The sequence below is a fragment of the Lissotriton helveticus genome (genome assembly GCF_964261635.1).
Source record: "Lissotriton helveticus chromosome 1_1 unlocalized genomic scaffold, aLisHel1.1 SUPER_1_unloc_24, whole genome shotgun sequence".
Taxonomy (NCBI): domain Eukaryota; kingdom Metazoa; phylum Chordata; class Amphibia; order Caudata; family Salamandridae; genus Lissotriton; species Lissotriton helveticus.
In genome coordinates, this window is record NW_027611664.1 from 2,598,549 (window position 1) to 2,624,853 (window position 26,305).

Below are 26,305 nucleotides of genomic sequence, written 5' to 3' on the forward strand. Positions count from 1 at the left end.
AGGATAAAAAACAGTATAAATGGCTGATTGTTCCCTTTTATTCCTTTCACTAACTACTTCTTTCCCTATTTCTTGTAACTGTTCTTTTTTGGCCTGCTCTGACATTCTCTTACCCTTTTCAACTTTATGCAATTCCTTCTGTTGCCTCCTATGGGCTTCTTTTCTCCATAACTCTACTGAGTCACTCTGTGACTGGCGGACTCTCTTTTTCTTCCATAACTGTTCCTCTAATTTTATAATAAATTCAATGACAAAAGTACCATTTTCAGGCCATCTATATCTGTGTTCTAGGTCTTTAGTATAATCCACCCATAAATCACAATAAATAATTGCACCGACACCATGTTTTGCATACATGAAGTGTCCTGGAGTATCCCGAGGAGGAAGGGCAATTTCCTTCTCAAGAATACTCCTTTTGGTTGCCATCTTACGTATTTTCGAGAAAATAGGCATGATGGCAAGACTTTCAAAGATTTTAGAAGTGAGAAAAACACAAACAGAACAAATATCTTTACCGTACCCACGAAAGAGGTGAGTCCGTCTTTTATACTAGTTTAGTAGTCCTCACAAAATAAGTGAGAAACCCACAAAAACATGTATCTTTACCGTGCCCACAAGGTAGTGAGTCCGTCTTTTATACTAGTTTTAGTAGTCCTCACCAAAGATAGGTGAGAAACCAACAAAACGCGTATCTTTACCGCCCCCACAAAAGCTGTGGGTTCGTCTTTATACTTTTCAGCAGTATTCACCGAAAAATAACTGGAAGGCCTCTTGAAGATTTTGGAAAAACGCGGCGCGCAGTTTCAAGGTGGGATTTGTAGAACCTCGGACTCGTCTGCTTCGCAGGTTGGGCTTTGGTTCAGGACGTTCCGCTATTTCCTCACCGCCTCGTGTGGTTGCTGGGCCGCAGTCGGTCCCCCTCTTCGCCTTGAGGGAGTTAGCGGGAATTCCCTGCGTTGTGCACTTTTGAAGTCCGTCAACGGTCAGGAGGGGACAGTACCGGGTCCAATATCGCCTGCGCGTGGGGGAAAGGGAATGTCCCTCCCTGTTCCGGGCGCCAATTAATGTGGTAAATTAAATTTACTTATTACCTCATTTCTGAATTTCTATGCTTAATAAATCATAATTTCTTGTCAATGCAAAGCGAGGAGTCCGTGGTGCTCAAATGAAGGAGGAGGAGACCAATAACTCGAGTTAAGGGGAGCGCTTCCAGCACCAAGCGGGCACAGGAGTAATCTCTCAAGTCCCTCTCTTGAAGTGGGGTGTCTTTATTTTCAACAGCAGGACATTTATACAGTCTTGGTCATGAGGCAAAATAGAGGAACAAACAGGTCATGGCAGATAGAGGAACAAAAATCAGCAAGAGGAGCAGATTGTGAAGAAATGGGGGCGTGTCTTAGGCTTCGTGAGGGGACTTGCGATGTGAAATAGTCTGACAGTTGGAAGGGGGAGGCTTCCTCATTTGGGGTTTGTGCTCGTGCTTCATGTCAGAAACAGGAACCATCTTGTGTAAAACAGGAGCTATCTTGCTGGTTCTGGGAATTGGCTGAACCACAAGAGTCAAAAAGAGGAACTATCTTGTGTAAAACAGAGACCATCTGCTCTCTGGCTTGCAGTAACTATTTCTTAAAACAGGAACTATCTGCTGGTTCTGGGAATTGGCTGAAGCACAGGAAGGGGTGGTCAATGAACTAAGATGCCAGGTGCAGGGTGTCTTACAGTTAAGAACAGGAACTATCTGCTGGTTCCCAGAATTGGCAGAACCACAGAAACGTGTGTGTTCACAGTGTACAACCTTGTGCTTCCTCAATTAGTTGGTGTGGTTTCAGGGCCTAACCTAGTGCTTCCTCTTTCAGTTGGGGGTGGTCACAGGGCAGTTGGTGTGACAGGCTGAGTTACCAACAATGGACAGGATGTGGCTGAGTCTCTGGCACAACTGGGGGAAGGCACACAGGCAGGCTTCTTGGAATAGGCTCGACCACAAGGAGCAGGGGGTTGTGCAAGATTCAATGGGGATGTGAAGGACAGTTTTCAGACAAGTTGCTGAGAGCATGTCACACACAAAATGGGTGTTTGTCTGAGAAAAATGGCTGTCAGGCAGAAACAGGGAAATGATGGGGCACAATTGTCAATTTTATTTCCACAATAGTACTCACACATACCTGAAAAAGGGAGTAACTGTTCTTTATTATTTGGAGCTGGAGCTTTAAGAATAGCTTCCACGTTGGATTTTTTTGAAACTAAACCCTCACCTGATAGTGTGTCCTAAATACCCTACAGATCTACTGAATAACTAGCATTTATGTGCTTTGAGAGTGAGTCCACCGTTTCCAAGACTTTTGCATACTTCATCCAAATGTGACACATGTTCTAACTCATTCTTGGAAAAAACCAAAATATCATCTTGGAAACATTTGTTTGGAATTTAACAATTTTGCCTTTTTTGCTGATATTCCTTCTACCCTTACCTGCATTATGCACATTGGCACTTTTTGTATGATGCTGCTATCTGTAATTCTAAATGTGTTCTAATGATTCTTTGCTGCTACTTTTTGAAATATTTGCACTTTGCCCTTTGGCACTTTAGTATTGAAGCTGCTATTGAATATGCATGATATTTCTGCCATGTCCTCATTGAATAGTTCTATAGTTGAACTTTATTTTAAGATGACGGATTATGTAAATGTTTTTTATGACTAATTATGAGAAATGTTTGTACTTTTATGCTAATAAAGCTCAATGAAACTGAAACTATATACTTCCCCGGCACGGTACTGCTCGTCTGCTCCACTGAAGCTGTTAATTGCACTCCGCTCTAGCTACATTGCCCCTGGCATCCACACCAGAAACTGATTTCTCGGTCCCTTGTCGCTGGACCTCCTTGCCACACCCAACCTACGGCTGTCATTTACCACCACCTCTGCCGATTTGCACTGTTTTGCTGACCCTCAGCCCGGTATTAGCCTGGCCTTCTTCACCACTGCCCCTCTTGCAGAGGAACATATCCGCATTGGTCTTTGCCTTCCTTCTGTAACAGGCCACTTTGCCTGTTAGGCAGACTGCATGGTGAAGCCAGAAGTCCGACAAACTAAATTCCCCTTTAATGCCAAGAGATCTGTCACACCATCTTACACTGAAGATCCGGAGCCATCAACCGCAGCGTCCTCCTCAGCCCCCCTTCCAGCTCCGGAAGATGAGGTCAAATCACTACAATTGGACACGCGCCGCAGCCTGTCTGACCTCTCTACCAAAATGGACTCAATGAGCACGCGCATGGACTACATAGTCCAAAAGGTTGAGAAACATGATGAGCGGATCAGGGAGGCGGAGAAGCGTATTTCAGATACGGAAGACACTACCTCGCAGATGTTCCGCCAAATGTCCCAGATGGATAAGCTCTTAAAGGTGATTGCTGCTAAGAATGAGGACTTGGAGACTAGAAGTCGGCGCAATAACATCGCGCTACAGCACAAACACCGGTAGGATGGAAGATTTCCTTGAACATCTACAACGCACAACCTTTGGAGCGGAAGCCTTCTCATCTCAGTCTATAGTGGAGCGGGCCCACCGATCCCTCACTCCACACCCAGCCCCGGGGGCTAATCCGAGGCCGATAATTGCTTGCCTACTAAATTACAGGGACAGAGACGTTGCGCTGCGGCTGGCCAGAGATCATCAGAACTTACAATTTCTTACAAACTTCTCAAAGTTCCCCCTATTCACAATGGCTGTGCAGGAGGCCGGCCGTAAACTTCTTCCGGCCAAGCAAGAACTCCGCAAACTTCAAATTGAATATGCTTTGCTCTATCCAGCACGTCTGAGAGTCACCTACAGGGATAAGCATCACTTCTTCACGAACGAACAGCAGGTGGATGACTTTCTTCGCACCGCCAAAAAGAACACTCAGACGAGGGACTCTCCAGAGCGATTCTCCCAATCGCCATCATTGAGTGCTGACTGAGTTTAGTTTCTTGCCCCACTGGTCGTGAAATACCTCTCTGTTTTTTGTCCCGTGAAGAACCTTGCCACCCAGCTGCAGTGTGCCATCCTAGTTCTGCGACACGCCAGCTCTACCGTTGGTGCGGCCATACTGCTGGGGACTCTGGGGAGTGATGTCGAGTTCTGTACACCCTTGCTGCACCCAGCTGGATCCGGACTACTCTGTCCTATGATCCGCTCTCAAGCCACAGATAAGTTCTGCATCTTAATGCATAATGACTGTATAATTTCCCTGTTATAAACGCTCACGCTTATAATGCTTATGTGGGCAAGATCTGTCCCCCTATTACTGATGTCTCTTGGGGTTGTACTCCACCCCCTTTTTCTTCTCCCCCCCCTTTTTTGGGGGGAGGGAAGGGGGGACAAGGGGGGGACAAACAAAACAATTTAGTTTCCCCCCTTTTTAAAAGGGGGGAATTTTTTTTGACTGTGACTTATCTGGCGTTGTTTGATCATCGCACTATGTTTGCCAAGTACCCTCCCCCCTTGACCATCAGGACTGGGGGAGGCTTTCATTGCACACTGGCGTCCCCCCACATGGGAGATCCCCTTAGATCACTCTGCTTTCGCAATGATTCTTTCCTTATTAACAACAGTTGCAATGTGATAGTTGTGTTGGGTGATGGTGGTACTGTCGGCACATTTCAATCAATCAATCAATCATAGCATTTATATAGCGCACTACTCACCCAGAGGGTCTCAAGGCGCTAGGGGAGGGGGGTCCGCTACTGTTCGAACAGCCAGGTCTTGAGTTGCTTCCTGAAGGCGAGGTGGTCCTGGGTCAGACGGAGGTGGGTCGGGAGGGAGTTCCAAGTCTTGGCGGCGAGGTAGGAGAAGGACCGTCCCCCTGTGGTGGCTCTTCCGATGCGGGGGACGGCGGCGAGGGCGTGGCTGGTCGATCGAAGCTGGCGTTTGGGAGCGTAGAAGTTGAGGCGGCTGTTGAGGTATCCTGGGCCTTGGTTGCGTAGGGCCTTGTGTGCGTGGGTGAGGAGACGGAAGGTGATTCTCTTGTTGACCGGGAGCCAGTGCAGGTCTCTCAGGTTTCCGGAGATGTGGTTGAGACGGGGGATGTCCAGGATGAGTCGTGCTGAGTCGTTCTGGATCCGCTGGAGTCTCTTCTGGAGTTTGGCGGTGGTTCCGGCGTAGAGGGAGTTGCCGTAGTCCAGACGGCTGGTGACGAGGGCCTGGGTGACCGTCTTCCTGGTCTCGGTGGGGATCCACCGGAAGATCTTACGTAGCATGCGCAGGATGTTGAAGCACGACGAGGAGACTGCGTTGACTTGTCTGGTCATGGAGAGGGAGGAGTCCAGGATGAAGCCCAGGTTGCGTGCGTGGTCTGTTGGTTTGGGTGCGCTGCCTAGGGCGGGGGGCCACCAGGAGTCGTCGCAGGCAGAGGGTGAGGATCCCAGGATGAGGACTTCCGTCTTGTCCGAGTTCAGCTTCAGGCGGCTGTTCTTCATCCATTCGGCTACCTCTTTCATCCCTTCGTGAAGGTTGGCTCTGGCGGTGGTGGGGTCGTTGGTGAGGGAGAGGATCAGCTGGGTGTCGTCGGCGTAGGAGATGATGTTGAGGTTGTGCTGGCGTGCGATGTTAGCGAGGGGGCTCATGTAGACGTTGAAGAGGGTTGGACTGAGCGAGGAGCCTTGAGGGACGCCGCAGATGACTTCGGTGGCTTCTGATCCGAACGGGGGGAGGCGGACTCTCTGTGTCCTTCCGGCGAGGAAGGAGGTGAACCACTCTAGTGCCTTCTCCTGGATTCCGACGTTGCTGAGGCGCTGCACTAGTGTACAGTGGCAGACAGTGTCGAAGGCCGCGGAGAGGTCCAGGAGGATGAGGGCCGCCGTTTCTCCGTTGTCGAGCAGGGCTCGGATGTCATCGGTGGCTGCGATCAGGGCGGTCTCGGTGCTGTGGTTGGCCGGAAGCCAGACTGCGAGAGGTCGAGGGATCCGTTTGTCTCGAGGAAGGCGGCCAGCTGCTTGTTGACGGTCTTCTCGATGACTTTTGCAGGGAACGGGAGCAGCGAGATGGGGCGGTAGTTCTTGAGGTCGGCGGGGTCGGCTGAAGGCTTCTTTAGTAGAGCGCTGAGTTCGGCGTGCTTCCAGCTCTCCGGGAAGGTGGCGGTGGCGAAGGAGGTGTTGATGATGTCCCGCAGGTGGGGTGCGATGACAGCGTCGGCCTTGTTGAAGACGTGGTGAGGGCAGGGGTCGGTCGGAGATCCGGAGTGGATGGAGTTCATCGTGCGGACGGTGTCTTCGGTGCTGATCGGGGTCCAGGCGCGGAGGATGGTGGTGGGGGGCGGTGGTTCGGTCATGGCGTGCGTCGGTTGAGTGCTGAAGCAGTTGTGTATGTCCGCGATCTTGTTGTGGAAGTGGGCGGCGAGGGAGTCGCAGAGGTCTTGCGAAGGGGTGAAGTCGTTGATTCCGGGGTGATGTCGTTGATTCCGGCGTTTGAGGTGCCGCTGTGGGTCGGGGGAGGGAGAGGGATTTATGTTCATTGTTTGTATTGTTTTTTTAGACTTTTTGACAGGCACTGACTCTGTTCGACGGCATGCATGGTATGATACTCTCTGCCGGCCACTTATTCACCTTAAGAGCGTACCCCTTCCTGTAACAGCACGCTGAGCCCCTATGCCTTAACCTAATCTCCTGGAATATTCAGGGCATTCGGGACCCTCAGAAATGTAGGCAAATCATCTCTGACGTGGACAGACATCGTGTACACATTGCGGTATTGCAGGAAACCCACCTTGTCCCCTCCCGCTCTCCCACATTTGCCAGTAAGTGGGCCATGACTCATGTTTTCTCCTCTTACTCCACATACTCTAGGGGGGTGGCTATCCTAGTCAAGCGTAACTCACCCTTCACCCTGGAAGGCACACAGCAGGATCGCATGGGGCGTAGCTGTCTACTATGGGGCATGCTTGGGACTCAATCGGTCACAATAGTGTGTAGCTACAGTCCAAATACAGATGACCCGGATTTTTATACCACACGATGGGGTCGCATTCTGCAAGTAGGTTCCACTCATGTTATTTGGGGGGGTGGGACTTTAACTCTGCTTTCAATCCGGCGATGGTCAAGTCAAACCCCCTCCCCATTCACTACACCAAAACACAGGCAACCATACAGGGAATTCTCACGGCCCATGGGCTCACTGACGTCTGGCGCCATCTCCACCCTGGAGATAGAGAGGGTACCCATTATACTGTCCTTCAATTCCACATGGGCCAGATTGGACTACTGGGTAGTTTCCCGGGGCACAGTTTCCTGGACTGAGCGTGCCACTCACCTCGCCAGGACTTATTCAGATCATGTGCCAGTTCTCATAACTATTGCTCCGCCGGATACGCGATCCGTGCCCCGAATCTGGCGGCTTGCTCCGGAGGCTCTACTTGATACGGTGTTCAGGGCGGAAATAGGTGAGTAGATCACCTCCTTCTTCCAGACTAATATTGATTCTGTTTCTTCGGTGGGTGCAGTGTGGGAAGCTATTAAGGTCATGATACGGAGGGCCTGTATTTCCAAAAGCTTTGGGGTCCTGCGTGATCTGCGCTGTACCCTTCATAAACTTGAGAATGACCTCAAACAGTTAGAGGCTGAACTCTGGGGACCGAAATCGGGTCAAAAGCTCTCAACATTCAGAGAAAGGCTCACAGAATATAAGGAAACAGCTGCTTCAGAAGCACGCTTTTGCGGAAAGTATTATACTGCGCGCAAATATGGAGAGGGCGATTGCCCAGGCAGGCAATTGGCGCAAATGATACGACGCCCTAGATTCGTCAATTATGTCCTCGAGATTACAGATCCCGAGGGAATACAGCCCAGACAGTCAGGATATTCTGCGCACCTTAACTGACTTCTATGCCATATTGTACAGCACTTGTAGAACCAAACCTCCTGACTTTGCCCCCGTCCTGCAAGATATAACGTTGGGCTGGTTGGGTGATACGCCGAGGAAGTTCCTTGCGGCTCCCTCTGAAAATGATGAAATACACGAGTCAATCATGCAAATGCAATCCGGTAAGGCCCCAGGCTCTGACTGTCTCCCAGATGATTTTTATAAAGCTTATATAGCCCAGCTGCGTCCCATCCTTAAAATCTTTTTTAATGAAGTACTGGAAGTTGGCTGCCTGCCCCCCTCCATGAGGCTAGCACTAATTTCGTCATTTCTTAAGCCTGGCAAAGCGGCAGATTGCTGTGATTAATATAGACCCTTATCCTTACTAAATATGGACACTAAAATCCTTGCAAAACTTTTAGCTAACCGCCTTAGCCTTCTGATGGATACGCTGGTGCTTCCCGATCAGGCTGGCTTTGTCCCTGGGCGAGCGACCTCGCATAATCTGCGCACGCTTTTCTCCACTCTGCACACATAGACCCAAAGATACCCATTGCAGCGGTATTCCTTGACGCTACAAAAGCGTTTGACTCGGTGGAAGGGGACTATCTTTTTGAGATCTTACAAAACATGGGTTTCCCACGGTGATTCATATCCTGAGGTTCGCCTCCTCTATACTGATCCCGTTGCCAAAGTCCTTATTAATGGTCATTCCTCGTCTCCCATCCCAATATCTCGAGGTAACTGTCAGGGGTGCCCACTATTGCCACCCCTATTTGCTTTAGCAATTGAGACCCTTCCAGCTAAAGTCAGGCAATACCATCAAAACAAGGCCCTCCGCTGCCCATCCCGACATATCCTGATTTCTCTGTATGCAGATGATATCACGTTACACATTAGAGAACCCCGAAAGAACCTCAACCCGCTGCTCCGTGAGTTTGTGCGATTTGCGGGTTCTGTCTGCGATCCATATAAATTGGTCCAAATCTCAACTCTTCCTCCTTACCTCCTCAGTTACGGATTTACCCCGGACTTTCCAATTGAGTGGTGCCCTGACGAGGTTAAGTATCTCGGTATCTGGATTTCAGCAAATCATGACTAATTGATGCGCCTTAACTATGGCCGTACTCTAGATGGGATAAGGGACAATGTTACTCTCTGGATTGACCTTTCGCTGTCCATCGCAGGCCGTATATCCTTAATTAAAATGGTTATTCTTCCCAAACTCCTTTAACGTTTCACAAATGTGCCCTACAACCCAGGCAGGGCTTTCTTTTTGATGCTCCGCATAGAGCTTATTCGCCTCACTTGGTGAGGTAAGCAGCCCAGGGTGCAGTGGGACACCCTCACTCGCCCCTACGCACAAGGGGGGGTTCGATATCCCCAATTTTGAGCTCTATGGTATTTGCGCACAGGCTCATTATGCGCACTTCTGGTTCCACCCCCCTAGGTCCATGCCTCAAGTAGCAGCCGAGCACTGGCTCTCAGATCCCATCCCATTAGACATCGCTATCTTCACTGCTGACGCTAACTGCGCGGACACTACAATCCCAATCAATACCACTGCCAGGGCGTGGCAACTTATTGTTACTAGAACCCATGCCCTTACGGTCTACTCGCCTCTGCTTCCCTTGTCATACCATCCGAAAATGCCAGTCCTACTGGAGGGAATATTTAAGAAAACTCTAGCTAAATATGGGATTCGAACATGGGGAGACCTCTACTCCCAGGGCAAATTCCGAATCTCGCAGCAGCTCTCCGCCGCGCTACCGCCCTCCCCCATGGACCTTTTTTAGGTCCCGCGACCTATCGATGCGCGCATGCGCATCGAGCGGAGCGAGAATTCAAGCGGCGAAAACATCATGAAACCACCAGCTTTTTGCTGGCGTTTTCATGGCGTTTTCCTGCAGTTCATGTGAACCACGTGTTCAAACATGAACGCGCATCAGCCTCCCTCCATTTGCCGCACAGCACATCAAAGGGCTTCGCCCAGCGTGCGCTCTGCGGCTTCTCCTCCCCTAATTAGTCATTTTCGCCGCTCCCCTGCCTGCCGTCTCGCATTTCTCCTCCCCCTCCCCTTCTCTGCCTTCCTTTCACGCTCTGTAGCTTCCATGCCACTCACTGGCCTGATTTGTAGGTTTCTGCCTCGTCATTTTTCCACGAGATCTCCCTCATCCATTCTAAGATGCAAATTTGAAGAAAGCCCTCGAAGTACACCATAGAACTCTTCCTTCCTTTCACGCTCTGTAGCTTCCATGCCACTCACTGGCCTGATTTGTAGGTTTCTGCCTCGTCATTTTTCCACGAGATCTCCCTCATCCATTCTAAGATGCAAATTTGAAGAAAGCCCTCGAAGTACACCATAGAACTAGAAGGCTCAATCCCAACAATGAGTTGCGTTCCTGGTACTTCCGGCCTATTGCAGACATGCAACTCCAGGTCTTCCCCCAGTGACATTGTTGTTTATCCGTCTAAATTCATTAAGCAATACTCCCTAACTATCAGTTCATGTACATGTCAACTGGCCAGTCCTCGTGTACTACATGTGTTGCTGTTGTACAGCGTTTCTTGTTGAGATGCGCTATTTCTGAAAACAACATGCTGCCTCTTGATTTACAAATCTTTATTTTACTCTCATATGTCAATGGGTTAAACCATGTTCCTGAACAAATTACTTTTGCTGAGGTTTAGGTGCTTGCCCACTTTCATTGTACTATCTCTAGTGAGTACTGTGGGGCAGAAACTAATTTAATTCTGTGAGAATGTCAGAAGCTAGCAGAGTGCATGTATGGATGAAGCTTGCCAGTGCGCCCCCCCCCCCTTCTTTCCCATCACTCTCCAGTGGTCCATTCAGTATCATGGCGCTCTATGTAGCTCGCCTGCTTCCCAGAATGCCTTGCATTCGGTGCCCTGTCGTGTCCTACTTAGCCCTTTTTCCTTTCCTACACCATGCTTCTGAGTCGCACAGTTACCTCATGCACCTACTCGGTGCCTCGTTCGCCATCCTTTCTACCACATTTATGTCGCATGGACTCGACACACGTACCTCACCTCACCTCAACTCAAGCCATCTGCCCTCCCTCGCGAGCACACGCCCACCTGCTTTTGGCATGACGTATACTGTACAGCACCCTGAAAAGGCTGATCCCTGCTGTTCCCTCGCACTTTATTGCACATCGATCGGGCCTACCACCCTAGGGCAAGGAGGGGTGCATTCTGCCGCTCCCTCTGTTCTCTCCCCGCTGCAGTGACAGAGATGCGACAGGCTTCAGTCGCCACGTCACACAAGGAAGCGTGCTGTCTTCAGCTGCCTGACGCTTCCTTGGTACTGCCCTGTCGAGAGGGTGAGAGAGGGAAGCCGCAGCACGCCCGTTTCTGCTGTTCAGTCCATCCAATGTTCTCGACCAGCCCTGTAAGTAGCGAGTTGCAGCAATGACCGTGTGAGATAAACAAATGTACTGCCTAGTAAAACAAGCATTGGCATAGCCAATAGGTCTCGCTTGTAGGACCTTATAAGTATTTAGTTACAAGGATATTGTGCTGCAAAACAAAATACTTATAAGGTCCTACAAGCGAGACCTATTGGCTATGCCAATGCTTGTTTATATATCCAATTATGGCAGGGGTTCAAGGAAAACACTCCTTCCTTCCCCAATGAGCCACCTGAGGTCGCTGCACTTCGCCTTATATTGGCCGAGGATGCGGCACCTCATCTTGTTTCTTCCATCTATCACTCTTTCTACACCACTCAGTCTGCTTCCCCAACCACCTCCAAAGATAACTGGTCTGCAGAATTGCAGCTCACAATAACGGAGGAGCAATGGACTTTCTGCTGCGGGCAAACGGAGCATAGCACCTCTAGTAGCCGCCTCCGGATACTCCACTATAAATTCCTACACTGTGCATATTATACACCTGCTAGGCTCTATCGCTTTCGGTTGCGGGATGATGATAGGTGCAGTCGATGTGGGGCTGCAGGGGCTGACTTCCTCCATCTGGCATGGGACTGCGCTGCTGTACAGGGGTATTGGACTCAGGTATTAGAAGCCCTGGAACAAATGACATTGCTACACCTCCCACACACTCCCCTTTTCGCCCTTCTTGGCTATACCGCAACCATAGCAGTGACACACAGAAAATTAGTCTCCTTCAGACTCCTTCTCGCCAAACGCCAAATTGCATGCCGTTCGGGCCGGGGCCGAGGCCGATCGCCTAAGTTTAAGGAGTGGATTAGAGATATGGTATTCTGGCAGTACCAAATGTACGCCTTTGCTGAGCTGCTCCCACTTTCCTCCTGGCCCCGTGACAACTGGGGACCCCTCACAACATATCTACTAACTAACCCAGTCTCTGAAGTTGACGGCACACAGCCTACCACTGTGGCAGCTGCTTGTGCCCCCCAGGCCCTCGACAGGTTGATACACGTTCCCCCGTTCCCCCCTCAATCCACCCCTCCTCTAAATTCTCCTCCCGATTGAATACTGCTGTTATGTGTATTATGTGGTCTCTCTCATGATGTTGTCTCTGATGCCCCATTGTAAGGATCATTCACTCACCGTGCTTTAATGGCCCTCAGGTCAATTATGTTGGTCTACTGCACCCTCCTCATTTTTACACCTGCATTAATATTCTGTCTGTACTCTTGTCTGCCTTCTTTGTATCTTTTTTGAAAAAGGATAAATAAACGTAAAAAAAAAAAGACACTGGGCAGTTGCCATGGAGTGCTTTAAAGAGGAGGCATCCCAACTTGAATGCACTGAGTTCGACTACCAGAAGCCAATGTAACTTTTTCATAAGAGGGGTGACATACTGCATTCTTGACTGGCGATAGATTAATCTAGCAGCCTGGTTTGGCACTAGTTGCAGTCTTTTAGATTGGTATGCCGGAATGCCAAATTAAAGAGTTAGTGTAGTCAATGTGAGAGATGACTATGACTGATTCTTGCGTCTTTGTATTTTTCTTCCCCAGGCATATGAGGCTCTAAATTATTAGGCATATATTCTATGTCCTGTTGATGATCCTCTTATTCCCTTGCTGGATCGAAACCCAGTCGAAACTTTGAGACACCTTAAACACCAAAAAACTTTTGTTTACTAAACTGTAAAGGTGTATTATGCGATTTGTTCTTCTTGTCAATGCTCATTCCCTTTGTACAACAAACTGAAAAGCTTTGCCTGAACCACCTGTTTGTCTGTTCCTTCCCCCCTTGTTTTGTATTCTATTGGCTAAGTAGGGCACATGCTTGTGTCCCACTTGATGTATTGTTTTGTGATATTTTCTCCTTTTGCCGATCTGGGTTCCGCCAACCTATTTTAAACGACTCAGAGCGATGATCGTCTCTTTTCTATGGGGTACGGGCTGGCTCATGAGGCCCCGGGCGGAGGGAGGGTTGGCGGTCCCGGAATATGAAATGTAATATCTAGCAGCCCAGCTCCAATGCAATGGTTGGCGAGGGCCACCAGGAAAGAAGGTGAATCTGGTGAGCTGCCGGGTCCCCTGATGGTGCTCTCTCGCAGTGGTACAGCTCCCGCTCAGGGCCATACACCTTACCCTGGAATTTGCCACAGCCCGGAAATGCTGGAACAGATATCTCCGGAAACTAGGCATAGGGACCCCTTACGCCCCTGACATACCGCTGAAGATGTGCAGAGCTTTACCACATGGGGGACCCTGGCAGAAACTGGAGTCATGGGAACAGCAGGGTTTACAGACAATGGAGACCTTTATGAGAAAGGGGCCCTTCTACCTTTTGAAGATCTTCGAGACCGGGATGACCTACCTGGTGGCGACTTTCTGCAATACACAGCACTCACAGCAGCTATTCAAAAGCACTGGAAAACAGGCCTTACGGAGCCACCCACTTCCATGGGGTGCCAGTATGTTGTGGTTGCGGCGGGCACTATAAAGGAGGTGACATGCCTATATAGGCGCATGACACTAGAGTCCCTGTCCCCAATGGCTGCCCTTAAGCTTAAATTGGAACTGGATATAGGGAAAGACATCCCAAATGCAGCATGGAGTGGGATAGTAGAGAGGGCCTGGAAAAGCACACGCAATGCGCGATTTCAAGTAGTACACTTTCACATCCTACATAGAGCATACTTAACTCCAGCCCGCTTGCATAAATATTTTCCGGCCCAGTCAGCGGCCTGTCCGAGGTGCACCATGGCTGAAGCGGACTTCAAACACGTGTTGTGGGACTGTCCCTCTCTTGACGCCTTTTGGAGGGAGGTGACGGTACTACTGATGGATATAACTGTGAGAGACCTACAACCCTCCATGGCACACTGTATCCTGCATTGTTTTCCCCACACCTCAAAGAACAAAGCTACTAGCAAAATCATAGATTTTGGGATTCCTATTGGCCAAAAGGTCTAAAACCTGCCATTGGAAAGCGAAAAAGGACCGTAGTATAGGTACGTGGAAGGCGGAATTCTGCAAATGGGCTGAGTGTGAGGGCACTGTCTGGTTATAAATGGCAAGTAGAACGGGCAATGAGAAGGCGTTAGAGAGGGCGAGAGCCTGGGAAAGGTTAGTTCTGGATCTTACAGCCCCTGCAGATGCAGATGATGAGACCCGAGCAGATGGCCCGAGTCGAGCACGGCATAACACGCTGCCATAGTCGGTGGGATTCCACCATGAGATAGTGACAAAGTGTGGCACTCGTCCCACATTTGAGACGCTTAATATCACAGTGCTTTCATTGATCCCGTTGCCTAGAGCACACGTTGTCTAGCCCCTCAGGACAGCAGTGAATGGTCCACACTGACACGCCCGGGGAGAAGGGGGGAGGCGGTTGGGGTTGACTGAGTTGGGGTGGGGAGGAGGGTTGGGGGCAGTTGAGAATGGCTACTAGCACGGCACCCCCTAATGGACCGCGCCAGGACCGGCGTTTGAGACGGCCGCAGATAAAGCAAAGGTCATTATTCTTTCAATGATTCAGTTTCTTATTGGGGAATGCCGATATACAAATTTGTTATGATGCTTATTAGTGCTGCATTGTAAGTTAATATTAAACCAATAAACATTGTGTTAAAAAATGAGTAACAAACATCTTACAATTACTACATTCTTGAAGAAAACACACCAATCTAAAATACAGACTAATAATTTTACATTTCAAAAAATCCAATTTAGTTTTCTTAAATAACATAAACACAATTTATAGGCATTACATCAGACCGTCATCTTTCCAGGACTTAATATGAATAGTGTCAAATAATATTTCTGCAATTTATGTGTGATATCATAAAAATAGTCCTCAATGTTGTCCTTAATTTTCTTAGACTTCCTGATTTCCTGTGGGCAACTCACAAGTATCCAACTTCTTTTTAACAAGTATTAAAAATTTAGTCAAATTGGCGTTCATTTTAATATCCCTTGGTCTAAAACAAACTACCATGGCATGTCTGCGGGTACGAACACCTCTGTCAATGAACCAGTTTTTTCAAATATCGTTTTCTTTCCGCCATCATTACTGCATATATACAAACAAAATGCAAAGTACTTTCATCCCATATGTTGCATAGTCTGCACATAGTCGGGTTAGATGGTCTCAACCAGGGCACTAAATGTTGTAAGCCTGGTAAGTTGCCAAATCGTGCTTTCATAAAGGTGTTTTTCGTTTTTAGAGACCATGGTATTTCTAAATATGGTTGGACCTTAAGACTTGTATATTCCTGGACCAACATCCATGTGTGGGATCTCTTAATAAACAGTTCTTTGTCTTTTAAAAGTGTTGGCCCCCTTAAATGAACTTCAGTTTGTAGATGTCAATCCTGCCTGACATTATGGAGGGCTGCTCTTAGCCAACCTAATTTGACAGTATCAAATAATTGGTCTCCTTTTTTTACCTCTAATGATTTTAAAAGATACCCGTTGGTCATACCCGTGTTTTTTTTTAATATTGAGTATTTCTTATTATTCTCGGTTCTCATTTGGTTATGATTTTATAATTTTGATGAAAAAAAAGGGCTAGGATAGGAAGGTTGCAGGGGAGTTGTTATTTTTATTCCCCAGTCCTGAAAGAGATTATGTTCTTGCATAATAAGGCTGGCGGCAGTAGATGATGTCCAAGTTACTAATGTCGATTCTCGATTATTATTCTTGAATGTGAGGAATTCAATTTATTCTATGTCAGTACATTTAATTTTCTTTAATGAGGGTACTGCATTACACAATTTTAATATGTTCCCACGAGTCAAGATATCATTATTACCCCTAGATTTATATTCCAGCGTAAAAATTACCTGCTCCACTCCTTCTTTTTGATCTGGGTTATTTAATTTAATTTGTTGTAGGCTATTTTCACTTGAGCATGCTCAATTAACCTTCCATTATGATTACTAACAGTTTGAGACCATGATTGTCGATGTTTATGTAACTACTTCGTTTCAGTTCCCAGATCTTGTGGTAATTTAATATCCTTCCAGGTTTTTAACAAATCTCTATTCGTTTCATCTACTCTGATACTCTCACTCTTTTCTCTATTTGTTTCCAATTGTGATGGCTTATTTTCAACCTGTTTATTACTTTCCTCCACTTGCAGCATTTCTAAGGACTGAATTTCCCCATTCTCTATCATTTTTATACTATCAGCTTGCTTGTTTAAGCATTTATTTTTCTTAACTGCTTGTACCTCCGATAGATCCTTATTAAATAGAGGGTAAAAGGGTTTTGTTGGAGACATTTGTTTACCCTCACCTTCACAATATGATATTTGGTCATGGTTGTTTCCAGTGTTCAATCTCACTATATCTGATGCATTTGTATTTTTTATACTTTTAGAAGCTTTATTTCTTGCTTTCCGTTGTTTTTTCCTCTGTCTTTTTGATAGATGAACTTCCAGAGCTGTTTCTGTCATTGTTGATTGTGTCGAGCATACGTTTATCACTTCTTGATCTTTTGTTTTATCATCTATTTTTTCTTTAACAACAACAGTATTGTCTTTCCATTTTATTGTATCTTTAGAGGGACAGTCGGTCTTGATGGGTTGAATTCCCACATTAGGAAAATTCCCTTTTACATCGTCAATTATTGTTTTTAAAATATCCGGAATGGTAGCTAGTTTGTTAATTAGTTGTGCACAACTACACTCTGCATACGTAGATATTGGCTGAGATTGTGCCCTTACTATTACATTATTTTGTGTTGTTATCTTCTGCTCAATTCCGGCAACAGAGGATGACGCAGCACTCAAGAGATCTATTTGGATCTCCTTTTTGTTGGACTGATCTGTTAAAGCTTCCAGAGTTAATTGCGAGGGTTTGAAGAATAAATCCCAAATTGCTCCCGCGTTCCCACTTCCTGGTACCTGAGTACCTGGGCTATGGTGTTGCCCATTCATGAATGATAGGTCCTTATACTCCTCTTTTTGTGGTCCTTGAAAATCAGGTCCTCGTCACAAGAATTAATGAATTGTGGACTACTATTCAAAACTTCTTTTTGATACGGAGTACTCCAACGCTGCAGAGTTTCTGGGTTGCTGTTGTATTCGTCCTTATTAATTTGAGATCCGTTATTTTGATTACATTTCGGCTTGTCCTGTTTTTAACTGAATTTATTTTAGGCAGAGTAAGATCCGATTTCAGTGGGGTATTGGCTTCCCTTATGATTTTCACCCCACCATTTAGTTCATTTAGAGCTTCTTGCTATGGTTGATTTATTTGGCCCAAATTAGATGGTTCCCCTATACCGTTAGCTTTTCTGATTTTTACTTGCACTTCTATTGGCATTGGCTGCCTAGTTTGTAGTAATTGCTGAGTATCTCCCATTGTTAAATTTGTGCATTTTGAGTCCTCTTGTTGTGAATGACCAGTACGTGGAATAGTTAACATCTCTAGGTCCGTTATTTGACCCCAATGGTTGACTTGGTCCTTAGTTGAATTTGACATTCGTTCGACTTCAGCTTCAGACTCAGGGTGGCCTGGTTCACTTACTCCTTGCTTAGGGGATATAATATTTGTTCTACTCAGTGCTTTAGTTGGAAATTGAAGATCACATGGATTAGTTAGCATAGCAACGGTTGGATCTTTCATAAAAATCAAACTTTGACGGCGACTTTCTCAATTTCCCAAAATGTATGGACCTTAGATTATTTAAAGGAGAGTATGTCACCTGCCTGTTTTATTTTAAACGTATCTAATATCAGTGTTTGTTGTATTTTTCTTTTCCTTTTGATAGGAGGGAAAGGTGGCCGCTCCTTTCCTTACCTCATAATACACCCTCTAAGGTGAAGAAGTCTTGCTTCTTTCAGAAAATCAAACGGGCCAGTGACAAGACCAACGGGTGCCTTGATAGGACAAAAACACCTCCAAACACCTCCAAGGGAAAACACCCCCAAAGCACACCTCAGTACTGAATCCGTTGGTACTGCTGGTAACTTATTAAATAAATTAATTAATTAATCGATTGATTAATATCCGGGTTCCGGGTAGGGCTTTCTGTAGTCTAGGCATGCAGAGTAATTCAGGGGTCGAGGGGTGCTTCAACAGGGTCAAAGTCTATTGTCACTTTCCCCTTTGCATAATTCTCAGATTTTTTAGTACAAACTTATTACAGACTCCAAAGGCTCAGCGACTTACTGACCGATCAACCTTAACTACTCGCCACACGCCACACGCCACACACCTTGCCACTTTTCACTCACCACTCACTGTTCATTGCTTGTTCTTTGCTATTCATCGCTGTCAAGAGTACAAGGGAGAATGCTGGTAATCCTTCGGGAGCAAGAGCGGGATCCAGAGCCAGCCACACTACAGACGGCAGATGTAGGCACTTCCCTCCACTCCTCAGCTCAGCTCTGCTCAATGCTTGGTATATACGTAAAACCAGGCGACAGGCCAAGGCTCTTCTGTGCTCCTCTGTGCTCCTCTGTGCCCGGCAGCAGCCGGCTCACCAGCAGCACCGCAGGCCAATGCTCCTTTGACCCCTGCAGCGGCCACCGCACCAGCAGTGCCTTAGCACTTCGATGCCGGCAGTGGCCGTTCCTGCCCTCGCAGCAAATCCATAGTACTTAAAGCGCCCGTATAACAGGACGCGGTGAAGCGGGAGAAACCTGCGGGAGCGGGAACCAGTCACAAAACAAACCCAGGCAGTCATCCCAGGCTCCGCTCTGCTTGCTCATGAACTCCGGTTCGGCCCCCTCGGCTCTACTCGATACGCTCTGCACTCAAAGCCGAATCACAGGACGACGACGACTGTGAACACCAACAAAGGGAAGAATTGTGTGTTCCCCTAGTTTATTTTTTTTTTAACTTTATTTTTTCAGCAAGATGAACAACATAATCCCCCCCAAAATTGGCATCGTTAGAAAGAAAATACAGGTGTACACAGTTCATTGTCCCAGTATGGCTCCAGCAGGTGCAGATATAACAGTAGATACAAGAGCCAAATCCTCGGGATGCAAAGCAATCATAGAAACTGACATTAAGGAAACTTGTGCATAGTCATCAGGGCATTACCCCAACACCAGCTCTCCCTCCCCACCTCCAGCCTCCCCGTCCTCAGGCCCGACTCCTCAGGGGAGAACAATTCAGCACTGGTTGCATCGGAATCGCTGCCAACTGACCCCACAGCGCACATCATACGCCGGCGAGCAAGTCCTCCTGCAGCCGCTCATCCTTACGCGTACGCTGCATGTGTGTCTCCTCAGCCAATGTCCATTCCCCAACATCCCGAAGCCACAATGACATGTCCAGTGCCCTCTGTCCCATCCAGGTAATAGCCACTCATCTCCTAGCCAGCACCAAGAGCAGCTGCAACATTTTGTATGATAGGTTCCTCTTCCTAGGTTTAGGGACCAGGGCCAGCAAGAAGCGGGGTCAGGTCAATACGCAGGCTCGTGATCTTCCGGATGTGGACTACCACTGCCTTCCAGAAGTCTCCGACCAGCGGGCACTCCCAAGCCAGATGGAGAAATCCGTCTCTGACTATACCGCATCTAGGACAGGCATCCAATTTATCCGCGGCGATGCGGTGTAAAGCAACTGGGGTCATGTAAGTGCGATGTACAAAATTGAAATGGATCGGTTTGAAACGTGCATTACACGACACCTTCCTGGTAAGTGTCCCTATTCGTTTACATTGTCCCGGGTCCAAGGCGACCCCTAGATCCGCTTCCCATGCCGCCCAAGACGGGGATATCGGGGGGGGCCGAATCACATATCATAGCCGTATATAACAGCGTTATCAGTCGCCGTCCCCTGACAATAGGATATTCAAAGTAGGGGACACCTGGGGCGCCTCCGGATATTGTGGCCAGGTCGCCCTCGCCATGTCCTGCAGGCCGCTATAATGGAGATACTGTCCCTCCGTGAGCCCAAAGGCCTCCGTAGCCCTCTCCAGGGTCACGAAAGAGTCGTCCGAGGACAGGTCTGCCAAAGTCTCACAGCCGCCCTCACGTCATTCCCGTAATGACATGTGTTCCTCCATCAGCGTCACCGGTGCCAATATCCACACCGGTAGCTCCCTATGAAATGGGGCCCGCCTCAACACCCTCTCCACAACTCGCTGCCAAAGTCCCGCAGTGTGTCGAACAACATACGGCAGGGATTCATCCGCTCCTCTACCCCGCATCAGAGCCACCTGTAGCATCCTCTCATCCGCTCTACCCGCCAGGAGTCGCAACTCCCAGTTGTCTGTACCCGCGAACCAGCGCGTGGCTGGCAGAAGTTGGGTCGCATAATAGTATAGGTCGGGGCCTCTAGACCCCCCTCTTCCCAGCGTCTGACAGCCGTGCGTAATGCAACCCTGCTACGCCTGCCCACCCAAAGCAAGGAGGTGAGCAGCGTATTAAGTTTGTTGAGTATACGAGGGGGGAGAGGGCACAGGGTATTCTGCAGGATATACAACACTCTTGGCAACATCATCAACTTCGAGACGGCCAACCTTCCCATGAGAGAGAGTGGGAGCGTATTCCAAACGGACACGGACTGCTGTAGGGAACTGAGCACTCGGTCGGCGTTCCGGGCCAGCAACTGCTCATCGGACACGGCCACTTGGATTCCCAGGTATCGGAAGGCCTCCAGTTCCCACCTCAGTCCCAGGTACGGAAAACCCACTCTGGGGTCCTCATCACAGCCCGCAAGGGGGAAGATCAAGGACTTCTCAGGATTAAGGCGCAGCCCAGAAGCTGCACCAAAACGATCCAAATGCCGTAACAGGAGCAGCAGCGACTCCCGGGGGGAGGTCAGGTAGAACAGCGCGTCATCGGCGTACAGCGAGACCAAGTGCACAGTATCCCCCACTTGTATCCCCCAGGGGGCCATCTCCGCTCGGAGCGACACCGCCAGGGGCTCAATCGCCAGTGCGAATAGGAGCGGCGCCAGGGGGCACCCCTGACGGGTGCCCCTGCCCAGTTGCCACTCCTCCGATCGGGCCGCCCCGAGTCTGACCCTGGCCGTAGGCGCACTGTAGAGAATCCGGATCCAGGCGCAGAAGAAGGGCCCCACCCCAGCCATCCAAAGCACCTCCAAAAGGTACCCCCAGCTGACAGTATCAAAGACTTTAGCCAGGTCTATCGACACCAGGACCTGAGGATCCTCCCTATCTCGCACTTCATGGAGAACGTGGTTTAAGCGCCGAAGGTTCATGGCGGCGCTGCGGCCCGGGATGAACCCACATTGATCTTGATGGACTAAGCGCGCCATATGTGGCGCCAGCCGGGTGGCTAAAATCTTAGTGAGGATTTTTGCATCAGTGTTGATTAGAGTGATAGGCCGGTAGGCCGCGGGATCACAGCCATCCCCTACCGGCTTCAGAAGCATGCAGACCTCACCCTGTTGCATGGTGGGTGGGAGTGTGCCACGCTCCTGTGCCTCATGGTAAACCTGCAGGAGATGGGGAGCGAGGGTATCCGCAAACGCCTGATAGAACTCTGGTGGAAAACCATCTCCACCCGGCGTCTTAGCCGTCGGTAGGGCGGCCAACGCCACTCTGACCTCCTGAAGCGTCACGGCAACGTCCAGTTCCTCTGCATCCTCCCCAGAGAGGGTCTGGAGGGTCAAACCTCGAAGTTATGGCTGATACGATGCCTCCGTCACTAGGGGGTCCGCTGTATACACCGCCTGCAGATGAGTGTGAAGCACCGCGAGGAGGTCCGACTCCGAGTGTACCAGGTCCCCAGCGGGGTTTCTCAACGCCACTATCCGTGCAGGTGCCGATTCCCTCCGAAGAATCCAGGCCAACAGGCGGCCCGATTTGTCCCCTTCACGGTGGAGTCGCTGGCGATATCGGCCGAGAGTAAACCTATCCAGCCGGGTAAGGATATCATGAACGCCCTCACGGGCCGTCCGCTCAGAGTCCAGGTCCGACCCATCCGGTTCCGATAAGGATTGACAGTGGCAGAGGCGCTCCTCAGCATACTTGAGCTCCCGAAGCAGCCCCATAAGTCAGGCCCATACATGCGCCCCGCACAACCGCCTTGAGAGCGTCCCATTTGGTCGCATAAGGCATGTTGCCATCTCCCCAGTTTAGGTCCAAGTAGGTACGTAGGATCGTCTCCACATGTTCCCTTCCTACCGGATCCTGCAGGAGATCCCCCGGCATCCTCCAGGTCCGCGGGCGGGAGGACTGGTCCACCCTTTGTACTACGCACGTTACAGGCGAATGATCAGACAAAAACCGAGCCTGATGGGTGACCGATAAGACAAGGGATGCGCCGAGATTGGCAGCAAGGACTCTATCGAGCCTACTATGTGTATTGTGCGTGGGGGTGTAACAAGTGTATAGTTTCATTCCCGGATTACCGAGGCGCTACACATCAACAGCACCCAGGTTATCCATCACCTCCCGGAGACGCGCCGTCATCCGCGGTTTCGTACCCGCGCGGGGAGGATGCCTGTCCAGCAGCGGATCTAGTACACAATTAAAATCTCCAAACCAGAGGAGGGGGGCATCTAAATCTGAAACAATAAGCTCCTGTAAGTTGGAAAAGAAACTCGGGTCATCTACATTGGGTGCGTAGGAATTCAACAGCAGGAAATCCCTCCCATCCAGCTTCACCCGTAAAAGTATATATCTGCCCTCAATATCTGCCTCGGCAAACTGAACCGCCAGGGGAACCCCGGGTGCCACCCAGATCAGGATCCCCCTAGCATAGGTAGAGAAGGAGGAATGGAACATCTGACCCCTCCACTTCTTTGCCAGCTTAAGAGCACCCTCCTCATTCAGATGCGTTTCCTGCAAAAACGTCACAGAGACTCCATGGCGGCAAAGAAAGGACAGTACCCTGTGTCTCTTAGTGCAGGTGCCCAGTCCACGCACGTTCCAAGTTAAAAATTTGTATCCCATCCGGGCAACCAAATATAGCATCTGCAAGCAGCCTCCCAGGGGCTCGAACAACGGTACACTCGATGCCAAAAACAGTTTCCCCCCATAACTCCCTCCAACCCCACAGTCCCCCCAACCACTCAAACTCTGAAGAAATACCCCCCTCCCCCACCCACGAGCAGGAGTAGCGTAACCACAAAACATGCCACCCCGCCCTCCCCCTGCCAGTGCCAGGACGTACACAGCCACCCCATTCACCCCCCCACCACACACGCACTCAACCACAAACAACCCCCCCTCAAGCCCCCTACCGAACCCAGCAAAGAGTAGTTGCACTCTCCCCGGTGCGACCAGTGCAGTGTAGGTCCCGTTCCATCGAGTAGCTCCTCCCCCCCAACCCCCAACAGATCTCTCATATGGAAAAAGAAACAATGAAGGCCCTCCAAGGCAGATAGTCACCAAATGTCAAACGCTGCCGACAGCAGTTCTCAATCAGGAATGCGACCCAGGCACAGGCCAGTAGGTCAAACACATAGAACAGCCAGGAGCCACATCACCTCAGGATGAAACCGGTACCTGCAACAACTCAGTCCCTCCTGTTTCCGGGATCACAGGAGCAGTGAGGAGCGTGTTCTGTATCGTGTCTTGCAAGGTGTCAGGGACCAGGCCCTCCTCTGGGTCCACCTGACTCGGGTCCCCCAACTCAGACTCACCCGGCAAAGGCTCCAGAAGCATAGCACCGTCCTTGCCCACCGTAATCCTAGTTTCCTCCGGGTCAGCCGACCCAGATCCGCGCCTCCGTCTGCTACGGCGTCTCCGTGAAGGCCGTGTTCCCCAGGTCTCTCGGGGTCCCACCCGTTCCCCGGGCGGGAGGTCGTCGCCTCGGATTTCCAGCCACTCCCAAACCTCCGCCGGAGAGTCAAAAAAGTGCACCTTCCCTTGCGAGAGTACCTTGAGCTTTGCGGGATACAATAGCATATATTGCAGCTTCATCTCGCGCAGCTTCCTTTTCACCCCAAATAGGACTTCCTCTGCTCCTGGACTTGTTGCGTGTAGTCAGGGTAGATGGACACCAGGCTGTTCTCGATGGTGAGATCCGCTGTTTCCCGTGCCGCCCGCAGAATACAATCGCGATCTCTATAGTTCAGGATTTTGGCGATCAAGGCTCGCGGGGGCGCACCGGGGCGCGGCGGCAGGACCAGAGCACGGTTCGCTCGCTCGATGACAAAGACGTTTGAGAGGCCCACCGGGCACAGCGTTGTACGGATCCATGTTTCCAGAAAGCGTTCAGCGTTCCCCGCCTCCAGCCGTTCTGGCACCCCAAGGACCCGTATGTTGCTTCGGCGGGCCCTTCCCTCTGCATCCTCAGCCCTTCGCTCCAGAGCCTGTGTCGCAGCTGTGAGGTGCGTGACTGTCTTTTTGAGAGTGGCCACCTCTCCCTGCAGCTTCGCAATATTCCCCTCGGCATCAGTGACCTTATCAGCAACCTTACGAAGGTCAGTGCGCAGCAGGTTGATGTCTATGGAGACCGTCTCGATCTGCCTCTCTAGTGCAGTATGTGAGCCCTGTATGGCTTTCAACAAATCCGCCCGTGTTGGCTCCCCTGGATCTCCCGCTCCCTCATCCTGGCCTGATTGGCGCGTAATCCGTTGGGAGGGCAGCCGCTGCGTAGTGTATGGGGTGATGGTGTTGGGCTGCGTGGCACGCGACATTCTGTCTTTACGCATGGCCAGTGCCCAGAGCGCTCACCAGCCACTCGGGGTGCCCCCTCAGGTTGTAACAGCACTGGGCACCCTCAGATCTGAAGTCCCAGGCGACACCCAGTCAATGGGTACAGGGATGCAGTGACGTAGGGCGACCCCCCCAGGCACAAAGCGTCGACACCGCGTGAAATGGGTCAAGATCCAGGCCCCATCAGCCTCAGTCCGGTGAAGCGGACCCACACCACACACCAGTCCCCTTCGGTGTGCCGCCCCCCGGAACAGGCAAGTCAGTGTGGAGGGGGGATCAGGATATGGAACGCCACTCACCGGAGCGCCCTCCGGGCCCCCAATCCTCTCCCAGCAGGGCGTATATGGCCGCAGAGCAGCTCCACTCCCAGGGGTCTCAGACCCTCTCCAGCAGTCGGATCGGCGTGTTCGGACCTTCCAATGGCCGCCAGCCGCCAGCAGGGGAAAGTCGCCACAACGGGGCAGGCCAGAGGACCACGAGCCAAGCCACCTCCGTCACGCACAGCCTCCGTCCTTCCGCCGGGCACCCAAAGGACGGGGTCGCTAGGGCCGACAGGGTCTCCTCACCGTCACTGCAGGCGTCTCCCACAGCCTCCACCTACTCCGCGATGCGGCGCCGGTGAGAAAGGCCTTCCGGTGCGGCCACCTCCGCGGGTGCCGGCCGATATGGCACTCCCGTGGCAGCAACCAGCAGGCTCTAGGGTCCACCACAGCAGCCGTAGATGGCAGCAGGCTCCGGCACGGGTATGAAGGCGCCGGGCCCTCCGGGAGCCACAGGGGATTGGGTCCGCTCCACCTCAGTCACTCCCGCCTAGGCCTCAGACCCCGGCCTCTTGTAGTTAGAGGCCCGGGGCTCACCCACATCAGCTTGCGGTTCGGCTGTGCGCCCCGGCTTTCACCGCCGCCACTCACAGGGGGGGTCACCAGTGGGAGGGGATCCTCCGACCACCGCCGCAACCGGTTCCGAGCACTTACAGGATATATAAGCAGGATTTATGGGTTCTCAGGCCGGGAGCTAGCGGAGCTCACGTCCTGCCGGCCATGCTGCTTGGCCACGCCCGTGTGTTCCCCTAGTTAGTAAAAAAAAAAAAAACAGCATAAGTCTTGGCTGCTTCTGCTGCACCCAGAGTCTTATGCGTCTTTGCAGTCTAATTTTTCTGTCTGGAAAGAAATTGTGTCCTGATTTTCTGCACCCAGTAAGTCCAGGTGCAGAAAAACCTAACCACTGATAATCAGGTGGAATAAAATGAACACATGAAAGTACGGCTTAATTTCATCGCCCTTGATTCATACTCTGGACCATAGTTGAGGGATAGGTCTAGGCATAGTCCTCGCAGCACACAATAGATTTGCTTAAGGCAGAGGCCAGAGCTCAAAAGTCAGAATACCAGATACAAGTAGGTGGTAACTCAGTGCAGGGGAAAATGCCTGTTGTCCGTGGAGGGGTCATTCCCTCCATTTTTTTTTT

General features: G+C 50.2%; 1 protein-coding gene across 1 annotated transcript in view; it reads right to left on the bottom strand.

Moving 5' to 3' along the window:
- Positions 1-26,305, bottom strand: part of LOC144805774 (uncharacterized) — a 399,726-nt gene that overhangs the window by 271,695 nt on the left and 101,726 nt on the right. The window contains 1 exon segment of the mRNA XM_078672261.1: positions 24,122-24,801. Coding sequence (XP_078528387.1) covers positions 24,122-24,801 — 680 coding nt within the window.